The sequence below is a fragment of the Gavialis gangeticus genome, unplaced genomic scaffold (assembly GCF_001723915.1).
Source record: "Gavialis gangeticus isolate Ggan-Ray unplaced genomic scaffold, GavGan_comp1, whole genome shotgun sequence".
Lineage (NCBI taxonomy): Eukaryota > Metazoa > Chordata > Crocodylia > Gavialidae > Gavialis > Gavialis gangeticus.
In genome coordinates, this window is record NW_017729024.1 from 61,706,992 (window position 1) to 61,718,775 (window position 11,784).

Below are 11,784 nucleotides of genomic sequence, written 5' to 3' on the forward strand. Positions count from 1 at the left end.
ATATACAGAGACACACACACACAATATAAAAGAGTGACACTTTATTTTTTTTAGCTATTATGCAATCTCTTCTATATGCAGTACACAATCACAAGTCATAACATAGTTTTTGTAATAAAATTTAAATATATTATAGTAGGTGTTTGATTTCTAGTGTATGATTTGGGGTTTTTTCTGGTTTTAAGACGGCAACCCCCATCCCAAAAGGAGTATTTGGAGGGGGGAGGGACTTCTGGTGGCAAAGGTCAGGGGTTAGGGGGCAGGACTTCCAGCCCCAATGTGACAACTAGGGTGCAGGGCAACGATCAAGGGACGGGGCTACCTATGTGGTCCCTGACAGCTTGCCAAAACTTGTTAAGTGGCCCTCCACCCAAAATAATTGCCTGCCCCCAGAATACTATGTAACAATTGCCCGCCCCTGGAATAGAATGAATTGTATCCTCTTACAGACTGGATCTCACCCAGAAGTGTGGTTCTTTTCTGTTTAATTCAACATGGAAAATCCAGTGCAAATAGGTGAAGTGATAGGTAAAGCTTCAGTCAGTGAAAAAAAAACGGCTTTCCCAAACCCTTCACATAAGGATCCTATATACCCTCAGGGTGACTTGGACAGCAATGCCTTGAATTCTGCTTCTGCTTGAATGCTAAACACTAGACAGGAGGGTTCTTCACTCAGAGAAAACTGAGCAGAAGCAAGAGGGCAGAGCAAGGCACAACAGGTTCTTTACTGGTCTGAACATCCCTGCAGGAGACTTGCCAGTAACAGGACTGGATTTAACAGTACTGACTTCATTGTAGAATTAGTTAATTTGAGGAATTAATTGCTACAGGAGGTGGTAGAAGCAGATAGCATAGCCAGGTTCAAAAATGGACTAGACAGATTCATGGATGGTATATCTGTTAATAGCTGTTGAACAGAATGGTTGGAGATGTTTCTTGTGGCATCTCTAAACCAACAATGGTGGATGCCAGGGAGGTAATGAAGTAGGGGATAGATTGCTCTAGATCTGTCTTGATTCAGTGCTCTCCATCTAAAGCACCATCTCCTGCCACTGTCAGTGGCAGGATACTGGGTTAAATGGACCATTAGTCTGACCCAGTGTGGTATTGGTTATGCTCTTAATGCTGGGTTGCATTTGCGCAGGCCCCTCAGAAGATTCAGTTTATGCTCTCTGCTCTCTGCTAGTAAGGAACCAGTCTTACCTCTCTTGGGGTCTGTGTGACAGTGCATGCAGGAGGCAATGGGGAAAGGGAAATGCAGCTTTGGGTTCAATGCTATGGTGCTTTAAATGTGCCTGGTTGGAAGGGGGTGGGATGTTCTGACAAGTCAGGCCAGGAGCTTGCATGCCTGACACAGGACAACGGAAAGTGCTTCCTTGCTGTCTCCCTCAGGACTATGAAGAGGCAGTTCTCCAGCTTCTGGATGGGGCTCTCTGGGAAGAAGCCTTGAGACTGGTAAGGCCATTCCAGAGCAGGGACTTTGAGAGCTTTGCTGTTTGAGGTTTCATGTTTTCTGTCTCTCAGAGTAATGCTCGACTTCCTGCCCCTCAAACTTTCCCCCCAGATATACAAGTACAGCAGGCAAGATATTCTGGAGACCAACTTCAGACCTGCTATCCTAGAAGGTATGTACCCAGTTTGTGCAGGTGAGAGAGTCTGTGCTTTGCATGTAGGCAGTTCTTCGCTTGGTTTTAATGGGGTCCCTGGGGCATGGGGAACCCTGGTGTTCAAAGCAGTGTGGAGGAAGTTTCAAGTGCTGTGCTTGGCTACTGGAAGATGCTGATTTACACAGGACTTGGCTCAGCACACCCAAGCTTGTGGGGGTGCAGTGGGCTTCTTTGGCTAGTGCTGCTCCTATTAAGCTTGGCAACAGAACTCCCATGGCCTTCAGTAGTAGCTGGGGTTGTGGGTGTGTGGAAGAGACTCAGGCTGGAAGAGTGGCTTTCATTCTCAGGATCTGCCTTCAGACTCTTGGGTTTGTTTTTTTGTTTAAAGTTCTATATTTTCTCCCTATGTGGCAACTCTTAACTCTGCCTTGGTCTCAGCTTTCTAGATCAGGGGTTGGCAACCTACCAGAGTTTGCTGAGCCACTGAATCCAGCTGAGATCAGGTGTGGGAAGACGGGGCAGGGCTTTGGCAGAATTCAGCAGTAGGGGCCATCTCCCATGCCATGGCTGGGTGATGGGGAGAAGTGGTGACAGCATTCAGATTCTAGAGCCAGCCTGCCTTGGACTTGAGCTGGGTCATTCTGGCCTACCACCAAAAAAAAAAAAAAAAAAAAAGGTTACAACCCCTGGTCTAGACAAATGACCTGTTTAACGGTGCCAACCTACTGGTCTTTGAGAGTACAACTAACAGTTTTGAACATTTTTGGAAGCACACATCTGCCTACTTCTGACATTTAATCTCTGTGACTCATCTTTTCTATCATGCAGCCCAGAAAAATCACTTGGTGTTCGTAAATTCCCAGCAAACTACCTTTGCTTGCTACAAAAAGCGCCTCTTGGTGGTTCGAGAGCTTAAGGAGCAGGCTCGCCAGGGACTGCTAGGTATGTACCTGAACAGAGACTGGGAGCTGATGGATTTTTTTTTTGCCTGGTGGATTCCTGGAAGCATCAGGGAAAGTGGGTTTCCTCCTGACCACAGTCTGCCTGTCTCACCCCTAACATAGCTGGCTCCTTTGGCACCTCCAAGTCATTGGGAGATGGGCATTTGGGGTTTATAGTTAAGAAAGTACTGAAGGATCTATGATTGGGGGGTGATATTTGGACTTTCATAATTGTGAGCAAACGGCTTCTTTCTCTTTGTGAACCCTTCGCTTTTCTTGATTGTGAGGGAGACATTGCTCTTCCCCTTAGTTGTCCACAAGGCAAACTCTCATGGTTTGCAAACTTCAAATGCATTAAAAGCTCCACGTGGAGAGGCCTTACATCCCTTTCTGCTGCCATTAGCAGGGAATGTGCTAGCATGGCAGCCACTATTGTCCCCAGTCCTTCCATCCTTGCTAGCCTATGGGGGTTAGTTTCAAAGGCTGGAGGACTCCTTTCTTCTGCTAAATGTCAATGCCAGCATCTGCAACAACATGAATTGGAGAAGAAGGATTGGAAGAGACCACTGAAGGTCATCTCTAGTCAAACACCGTGCCTAAGGCAGGATTATCCTTATCCAAACCATCCCATACAAATTCTTGTCTAACCTGTTACTAAACTACACAGTCAATTCTGGGACACCCACAAGGCATAGGCCCCTAACCTGCCACAGGTAAAGCAGGGGGTAACCATAGGCATGGACTTCATGGGTGCTCTGGGGCTCAAGCACCAACCAAAAAAAAAATTAGCGGTTGCTCAGCACCCACAAGCCATGGCTATTTCCTTGCCAATGTTGCAAAAAAACACCAAAAACCCATGTTACCAGGAAAAGCAGTACATTACTTGAACCTGGCTCTGCAGCATCTGTGAAGATTGGGCACTTCAACAGGGCTTTTTGGTGCTTTTTAGGGGTACACTGATAGAGATTTTTGGGCCAATACCAATGGCCAATTTTTAAGGAGCCATATTGGCCGATACTGATCCAATTGCCAATATGTGGCCAGGAGCACAGCCCAGCAATGTCTGGCTGGTAAGTGTGTTGTGGGGGAAGGGGTGTTGGGGCCAGAGGGGGGATGCAGATTGAGGCATGTGCAGTGAAGGAGGCAGTGGGGCTGGTGTTGCCCAGCCAGGGTGGGGCACAAAACAGAGCTGTGAGCCACTCATCCACAGAGGAAAGGGGGAGGGGGTGGCTTCTGCTGCTGCATGCACCCCAGGAGCGTATGGGGGGCACATGCCCCTGGATCTGTGTGCAGGACAAGGGTGGGCTGCTGCTGCTGTGGGCTTGGGCTATCGCAGTGCTGGGCTCTTCCTGGCGAGGAGGCAGGGCTGGGCGGGGTGGGGCTGGGCTGGGGGCAGCACTGGGAGAAGAGCTGCCGGGGGTGGGGCAGGGTTGCAGCCACCCCAAAATTTGCCATACCCCCCCAACCCCACTCCCAGTGCTGCTGCTGCCTGCCCTGAGCACAAACCAGTCCAGCCCCAGGAAGAGCCTGGCACCAGCCCCAGCCCTCAGCAGCAGCCCACCCTTGCCCTGCGTGCAGATCCGGGGCCATACGCCCCGTACCCTCCTGGGGTGTGCGTAGTGACAGGAGCCACCCCCCCCACAAACCCCCTAGATGAGACACTTGTAGCTGTCCCATGCCTCTTCCCAGCTGTGTGCAACACTTGCCCCAGCCCCATTCCCTCCCTCACTGGGGGGGCTCGAGCTGCACCCCCACACACACCTCCTCTCTCCCTACCTCTTCCTCTACAACACACTTACCAGCTGAATGCTTCTGGGCTGTGTCAATTTTCCTTATATTGGTGCTGAGTGTGTGGGATGTTAGTTTCTGGATTCCTTGTTACTCAAAGCAAGAATTGCAAGGCTGATCCTGTCTCCCCAGGGTGGCAACACAAACACACACTGTCTCTTTGTTTGTCCACTACTTCTGTAACTTTCTCATCTCATACTGGCCAATCCTCAAGTTTCTTACCTCATCTTTTTAGGTAAATTACTCTAGTCCTATTTTGTTTTTGGTTTCCTTTTCTTTTAGGGAAACTACTGTACCTGGTTAGCCCGCTATACCAATCACACCACTCATTCTTCCCAGTGCCTGATAAAGCACTCTGTACAATTTAATTACTTAGTTCTAGGAAGGCCTAAAGTTATGCTAAGAGCTGGGCATAACTCAGTTTGCCCACTACAGCTGCCACTGTCTCACCTGGGGAAAGTTCTGACTTGTAGCTACTCTGTCTTGCAGATGATGAGGTGGCACGTTGCCCCGAGTCAGACCTCCTCTCTGAAACTGGCAGCGTCATGATGGCCAGTGATGCAAGCAGCAAATACTCTCACAGTAACTCGAGGATCTCTGTGTATGTGTTGCCTTCCAGACATGCCATGGGCCTCCCAGCCTTCCGTATGATGGTGGAAAAAATTGCAGCTCAGGGGGTGCTCTGCCCCTGCCCATGCCCCTCACTCCCGACCCACAGCCCTCTGGCCCTGCCAGTGCCCCTTGCTCCTGGCCTACTGTCACTAGGCCCCAGCCCCCCAGTGTGTGAGGAGTGGGGTGGGTGTGTGGGGAAGGGGGGAGGGGTTGGGCACAGGCGATGCGCTGGAGGGGCCCCAGGTGGTAGGGTGGGGTAGCATTTGCCCCCACAGCAGGCTGGGACCATGGTCCAGGCGGGATCCAGTATTGGAGTTGTGCTCCTGCTGCATTTTTCTCCTTTAAAAAAGAAAATCTGCGGTTTTCCATAGTGAATAGAAAGCCCAGATCTCTTTTGATCAGCATAAAAGGGTGGAATTGTACAGTCCCCTGGTTACGAAATGAAGATGAAGGGAGCTCTGTAGCATGAAGGGCACCTGGCAATCCCACACCTCAGAGCAAAGTGGTGATTTGGGGGATTCCTGGATAAATAGATGCCTGCAAATGTAGGGAGTAGATGTGATGCCCTAGGAGCCCTTTCCAGGCCTGGCTTTTCTCTTCTAGCTGCTCCTCAAAGAACCGGCGGAAGGCTGAACGCAAGAGGCACAGCTTGAAGGAGGGGAGCCCTCTGGAAGACGTTGCACTGCTGGAGGCCTTGGGGGACATTATCCGAGCCACAGATGCCCTGAAGGGTGAGGCTGTCTCCCTGGCCTGAGCCAGCATCCAGTTTGTGCGGGGGTGGGGAGCAGAGCCTGAGGCCAGACCCCTCCTCTCTCCAGCCTACTCACCCAAAGCAGGAGTCTCTGGACATGGCCGCTGCCAATTTCCAAGGAGGCTTGCCCCCTCCCTGAGCCATGTGGTAGACCAGGGCTTCCTGGCCAGGAGCAGGACATGCTGGTTGGCTCCTGCACTGAGGAACAGGATATGAGGCTTGGCCTTAGGGTCAGAGGAGCAGGAGGAATTGAGTGTATAAAGGTAATCACGACTCTTGGCATGTGGTCCTCATGTTTGCCCAGGATGCCTGGGCTTGGGACCAGGGAGCAGAGGATGCCAGGGTGGTTGCAGCAGTCTTCTGGTCCACCTCCCTCAGTCCCAGAGCCACAGCAGCTTGTTTGCAAACCTGGCTGATATCTAATGGAGTGCCTTCTGCTTCTTCCCCCAGGTGAAGTCCACAGCCTTCTCAAGGAACTTGTGCTGTTTGGCTATGATGCACAGGCCACAGAACTGCAGCAGGCCCTGGAGGAGGCTTTGCAGCTGATGGAGAGATCACTTCCTGAGATCTGGAGTCTGGACCTGAAGCTTACTTCTGTCAATCCAGTGAGTGTCTTCCCCAGCTACCAACAACCTGCTATTGTTGTTTGTGGTCTAAATAATTGTGGTGCTACATTGGGAGTGATAGGGGGATAGTGATAATCAGGCTACAGTTACCCAAATTTGAACCCCCTGCTGCAGCGGCTCCCCAACATGGGGCCCTGGTCTCAAAGGAGGCTGAGGCTGTTACAAGGGCAGTTATAAGTTGGCAGCCAGTTGTGGGGGGAGATTTTACCTTCTGTCCTCAAGTCCAGCTGCTTCAGAGATGTCATTCCTGCATTTTCCTTTGTGGAGGTGCCCTGGGGGTGTTTTCCATCTAAAACTGCCTGTTTGCCTTGAGCTTCTGCCCAGGCAGTGACCTCTGAATGCACAAAGCTCCCTGTCGTACCCGAGTTGTCTCTGTAGGAGTCCTGCTCAGCTTTACTTCCTGCTACAATTTACAGGGTGGAGAGATCTGTGGGGTGGAGGTTCAGCTGCAAAACTCTCATGCCAGCTCCAAATCTTGCAACAGCAGCACCTTTTGCTGTCCACCCCTACCCTGTGAGCAGCCTTGACTTTATCTGTAGATGGATAGATATAGATACAGGCTAATGGTGTCACTGCCTAGAAGGAAATTGTCGTAGGGGAAAAGAGTAGGAGCTCAGCCAGTTCCTATTACATGGGGGAGCACTTGCATCTTGCTGCCAATAGGCAGGTGGTAGAATATGCTAGCATCTTGGGTCTGAGGAGACTTTGGTTTTGAACTCTCATGTTGTGCTGGTACATAGCCTGAGATGTCATTCACATTGTCCGTTCTTACAGATCCTGGGTCCCCATTCAACTGCCAATAGCATCATGGCTGCATATCAACAACAAAGGATGACTGCCCCTGTTGTACAAGGTTGGTTAAAACCGTATGGTATAGCAGGTGTGGGATGGGAGGTAAGGTTTGAAACAACAGTGTTGCCTGCCCAACTGGGTTCTGGAGCCCTCCTAGTAGCACGGTTTGGGGCAGATGACCCAGCCTATTCTCTTTGCTTCTGGAAGTCCCTGCTAGTTTGTGCTGGCTTTTTGTTGTCCTAAATATGTATGGCACTTCCTAGGTGACTAGAAAGGCCAAATTGCTGCTCAGGGGACTGCAAGTATATGGATCCAAGGTGGTATTTTCCTTGGGAGGGTTTAGATACCATATACATACTTTTCTACTTATGACTGTTCTGCCTGTGAAAACATCTCCCTTTTAAAATCTGTTGTGAAACCACATTTGAACTTCCTCATAATGGAATCCAAGACTACCTGGTGAAATGATGGAACAGGAAGAGATTCCTCAATCATTTGAAAACTTATCACAGGATGCGTCTCTGACACTGTATTGGCGATTTCAAGCTAGGTTCCCAGCTACTTTGAGCTCTAGGGCCTGCCAGGATCCTGCCATTATTGGAGGCCTTATTGCTGTATCAGGCACTGAGCCAAAAGCACAAGTCTAGTCCATATTCTTTGTTCTGGTCCTGCAGATCTACTGTTGAGTGATCGTCTAACCAGGCGTTAGCCAGGATCCCATCCATCATCACTAGTTGGCTTTTAGGCTAAGGAAGCACTGCAGTTCATCCCAGCCCCCTGAGTTGGTGGTTAGGTATTGTGCAGTAGCATTGCAGAGCCAACTGTGTGACAGCAGTGTAGGGGAAGTATTTTCCCCGCCAGCAGTTGCCTACTAGGCTGTTATGGGTCACATCTTTGTGAGCCCACTGACTGCTGGGGTAAGTGTTGGACTTCTTCCCAGGAATGCTGCCAGGCCTGTAAAACATCTTGTAGATCTCCTGAGAATTCAGCTTGGTTAGGTCTCAGGTGAAGTTTGCAGGTTTTGTAGACAATGCAAACACTTCCCTTAGGTGAATGTGTCTAAGGTGCAGTAATGGAGATAGTGAACATGGATCCCTGCAGGATCACTTTTGGGATGCTTCTTAAGAGCACCACCTTGCTCTGAAGGGGAGAACAAATCTAAACCAGAGTGCTGGGTGGGTATGTATCTTACTGGCATGTTGGCCTGTCAGAGAATGTTTCCTTGCCATGCTGCAAAGTGGAAGCCAAGTAGTGGTGATGGAACCTGAAGAAAGGTTTGTATGTGGGACGAATCCTGATGAACGTGTGGCAGCCCCAGAGGAGTGAGAATGGTTCAGTTGTGAACATAACAGTATGTCAGACAGCTGCCTCCCACACAGTACTCTGCTGCATGCTTCAGGCCAGTCTCCCAGAAGAGAAATTCTTTGTTTGGTGCTTCTCAGCCTGGGAGGGAAGGAAGCACTGTATAGATTTTTCCATTATCCTGGAAACTTTATATAGCACCATCCTACTTTCCTCTTGTTCTCATCCTTGTCGCTTTTGTTTTTCCAGATCCAGAACTACTTACACCTCCAAAACTGAATAAAAGTCTCCAGTGGAAACTGAGCCTTCTGCAGTAACTCAAAAGCTATGAGCTTCTGATGGACTCTGGACTGTAATTTTATTTTAAGCTAATTACTTCCCCTTTATTTTGAAACCACTGTTCCTAGCATGATTTCCACTCCCTTCCTCCCGCCCCCCACCCCGCCCACGCGCACACACCATCCTAGAGGTCACAATCCCTCCTCTGGTAAATAGGCAGGGATGGTGTAGCTTTGTGTAAAGCGGCCCCCAGCATTACCGTGTGCTTTCAGCATCCACCATCCATGTTCCTCTGGCTTCATTGAGTAGTTCCACTGCATTGCCAAGGCAACCCCAGCACCAGTTGTCCTTCCACCATGAGTAGAATTGCTACCAAGATGATCTGAATTTTTTTAGTGTCTTAGAGAGTCAGGGGAACAGAACCCACAGTGACATTTTGCTAAGCTGGAATAGTGCAGCATTTACATATTAAAATGGACGTAACCAGCATGTCCACAACGTCAAGCTTGCCTTTAATTGTTCAGTGTTCACTGATTTGTAATGGGGAAATTGGCCAGGATCTGTTTTATCCTGAACCAGAGTTCATCCAGAATCAGTTCACTGGCTGTGGCAGTTACTGTGAACTGGGAAGTTAACGTCCTCAGCTGGCTGTGCCAGTACACATCACCACAACCCTGGAGCTGTGAAATTGGAAGTAGAATGTGGGCATCTCTGCAAACAGCCTGAGCCTGGATGTGGAGTATGAGCTCAGCACCTCCTGTTTTGCCCTACTCATGCACCTCTGTTGCTGTGGACAATATCTAAGTTGGGCAGTTTAATGCTAGCTTGGGTTGCTTCCGCACTCCCTTGCAGTCACTTCAGCAGCAGCTAGGTAAACATGCTTGTGGCACATTGTGTGGCATCAGAATAATGACTGATGGAGAAACATCTTCTAAACAATGAAGGTAATAAAGGCTCCAGTATTTAAACTGAATCTCTGAACTCACAAGTCTGCTTGTTGTGAGGAAAACTGGTATTTTACATGAAGGCTTCATAGGAGACTTTATCTGCAGACGGAGGGGTGGGCTTTGTAGTGGGGAATATCTGGATATTTCTGCCCAGCATCCTGGGGGATGTACTTGCCCCCAAATATGCCTCTCTTAGATACTTGCAGGACTTCACTCATCATCTTTGTGTGGCACTTCCATAGCTATATTGAAAAAAAAGTCTGCATCTAGCAATTCCACTTTTACTCAGTTGAAAACAGCCTGTGTGGTCCATACATGGAGCCCATTGGGAATAAACAGGTCAGCATTCAGTGCCCCAGCGTTCTGTGGTGTGGTCGGGCTTCCCTAAGTGCTGATGGTGCATTCTGTGTGCCATGGGATGCAACACAGATGCAGTTCTGCCTTGAGGATAATATCCCTTAAACATTAGATCATAAGAATTGCCCTTTGCTGGTCCATTTTGCCCAGAATCCCATGTCACACAGTGGCAGAGTGGATGCTGAAAAAGGAAGTAAACTGGGTATGACTAGGATTTGTTTTTTTCTCCATTCTTCTCACTTTCAACCTCCAGCATTTAAGGTATAGGAAGTTCTAATGCAGAGAGCTCTTCTAACTCTTTCTCACCACAGCAGAAGACAAACCTTAATGTGAGTAGGCTCCAGAATCAATTGCTGCCACCCCAAGTTGCTGCACCCCAGACTCCTCTCCTGGTCAAAGCTGTCCATGTGTCCTTCTCTCAGTTTCCCTGCAGTGATGCACTATCACCTTTTTCCCTGGGATGTTTGTTTCCTATGGGAGTTAGCAATAGAGCCTCTAAATTATAACTTCCTAGACCTTAAAGGCTGGTGGCTGCAAATGAGAGAGAAACAGCAGGAAAAAAAACAAAACCCTGGTCATAACCCAGTTCACTCTCCTTTTCAGCATACACTCTCTGCCACTTTGACACAAAATACTGGGCAAGTTGGCTTTCTGGTCTGAGTCAGTAAATGGCAATTCTTAGGTTCTTATGTTTCAAGAGTTGGGCACTAACGGGATGACAAAGTGGTTACAAGGATAGTCCACTGGGTCAGATCCATGCCACCTGTGGAATCCGGGCTCTTTGGCTGCCAGTGAGTATGTCTGGAGACATGTGAGAGCCCTGATCCCAGAGGGTGTTGGGGTTGTTCTGGGTCCAGCGTTGCTTCAGGGTTCAAACCAGGCACCAGAGAGGGGCAGGTCAGAAACTTGGGGAGGAAAAGAAGTGAACAATAAGGTCAGTTTGTGTGTGTAACACACAAAATGTACAAGCCATTTTATACAGCAAAGGTATTCTAGTTTCATGTTGCTGTATAAAGTTTAAATGTAACTGTGTTTGATATGTGTTTTTATTTGCTATATTTTGTCCCCTCTCTGTTGATCTGAGGAGAAACATGCTGTCCGAGCACATAAGCAGGAAAATCTTTTCTAGGTGTCCTGATACCTGTGGCTCTCTGTTTTAGAAACCTCTTGTGTCCTGAAGCTAGAGAAACTGGTCTCAGTCTGGTACAGCAGATGAGATGAGCCCCCTAGCCTGGTTGGCTAGACTGGGTGGTTGGTATTCTTTTAAATTACAGGCATACCTCAGAGATATTGCGGGTTCGTTTCCAGACCACCGCAATAAAGCGAATATCGCAATAAAGCGAGTCACACAAATTTTTTGGTTTCCCAGTGCATATAAAAGTTATGTTTACACTATACTGTAGTCTATTAAGTGTGCAATAGCATTATGTCTAAAAAAAAAATGTACTTTATTGCTAAAAAATGCTAACCATCATCTGAGCCTTCAGCGAGTCGTAATCTTTTTGCTGGTGGAGGCTCTTGCCTCAATTTGTAAAAAACACAGTATCTGCGAAGCACAATAAAGCGAAGCGCAATAAAACGAGGTATGCCTGTAATTGGTTGAGAGAGAGAGAGGGGCATAGAAGCCTGATAAACCTTGATTGGATACTTGGGGTGACATCATGCCAAGGTATATAGAAGTCTTTGAGCTGCAGCTAGAGAGAACTGGAGGTGGAGCTGAATGATGTGAGCTGGAACAAATGGCTCCGGGGGGGGGGGGGGTTTTCTGCACCCCCCCCCCCA

At 48.6% G+C, this 11,784-nt stretch overlaps 1 protein-coding gene and 1 long non-coding RNA gene across 4 annotated transcripts in view; one reads left to right on the forward strand and one right to left on the reverse strand.

The window, feature by feature from the left end:
- Window positions 1-8,813, forward strand: part of IKBKAP (inhibitor of kappa light polypeptide gene enhancer in B-cells, kinase complex-associated protein) — a 71,394-nt gene extending 62,581 nt beyond the window's left edge. For 2 of the 3 annotated variants that reach the window (XM_019517165.1, XM_019517166.1), the window contains exons 30-37: window positions 1,393-1,455; window positions 1,565-1,625; window positions 2,436-2,549; window positions 4,826-4,937; window positions 5,552-5,679; window positions 6,150-6,304; window positions 7,100-7,178; window positions 8,669-8,813. In XM_019517165.1, the coding sequence (XP_019372710.1) occupies window positions 1,393-1,455; window positions 1,565-1,625; window positions 2,436-2,549; window positions 4,826-4,937; window positions 5,552-5,679; window positions 6,150-6,304; window positions 7,100-7,178; window positions 8,669-8,736 (780 nt within the window). In that variant the 3' untranslated portion in view covers window positions 8,737-8,813. Of the gene's footprint in view, window positions 1-1,392; window positions 1,456-1,564; window positions 1,626-2,435; window positions 2,550-4,825; window positions 4,938-5,551; window positions 5,680-6,149; window positions 6,305-7,099; window positions 7,179-8,668 lie in introns of those variants that run through there. The other variant, XM_019517167.1, reaches the window with a different exon arrangement.
- A 280-nt stretch (window positions 8,814-9,093) lies between these two features.
- Window positions 9,094-11,208, reverse strand: LOC109297428. Its single transcript, XR_002097311.1, has 2 exons — window positions 9,846-11,208; window positions 9,094-9,781 (listed from the first exon to the last, which is right to left on the reverse strand). It is a non-coding gene; the product is annotated as an uncharacterized LOC109297428 (long non-coding RNA).
- Window positions 11,209-11,784: the final 576 nt, after the last annotated feature.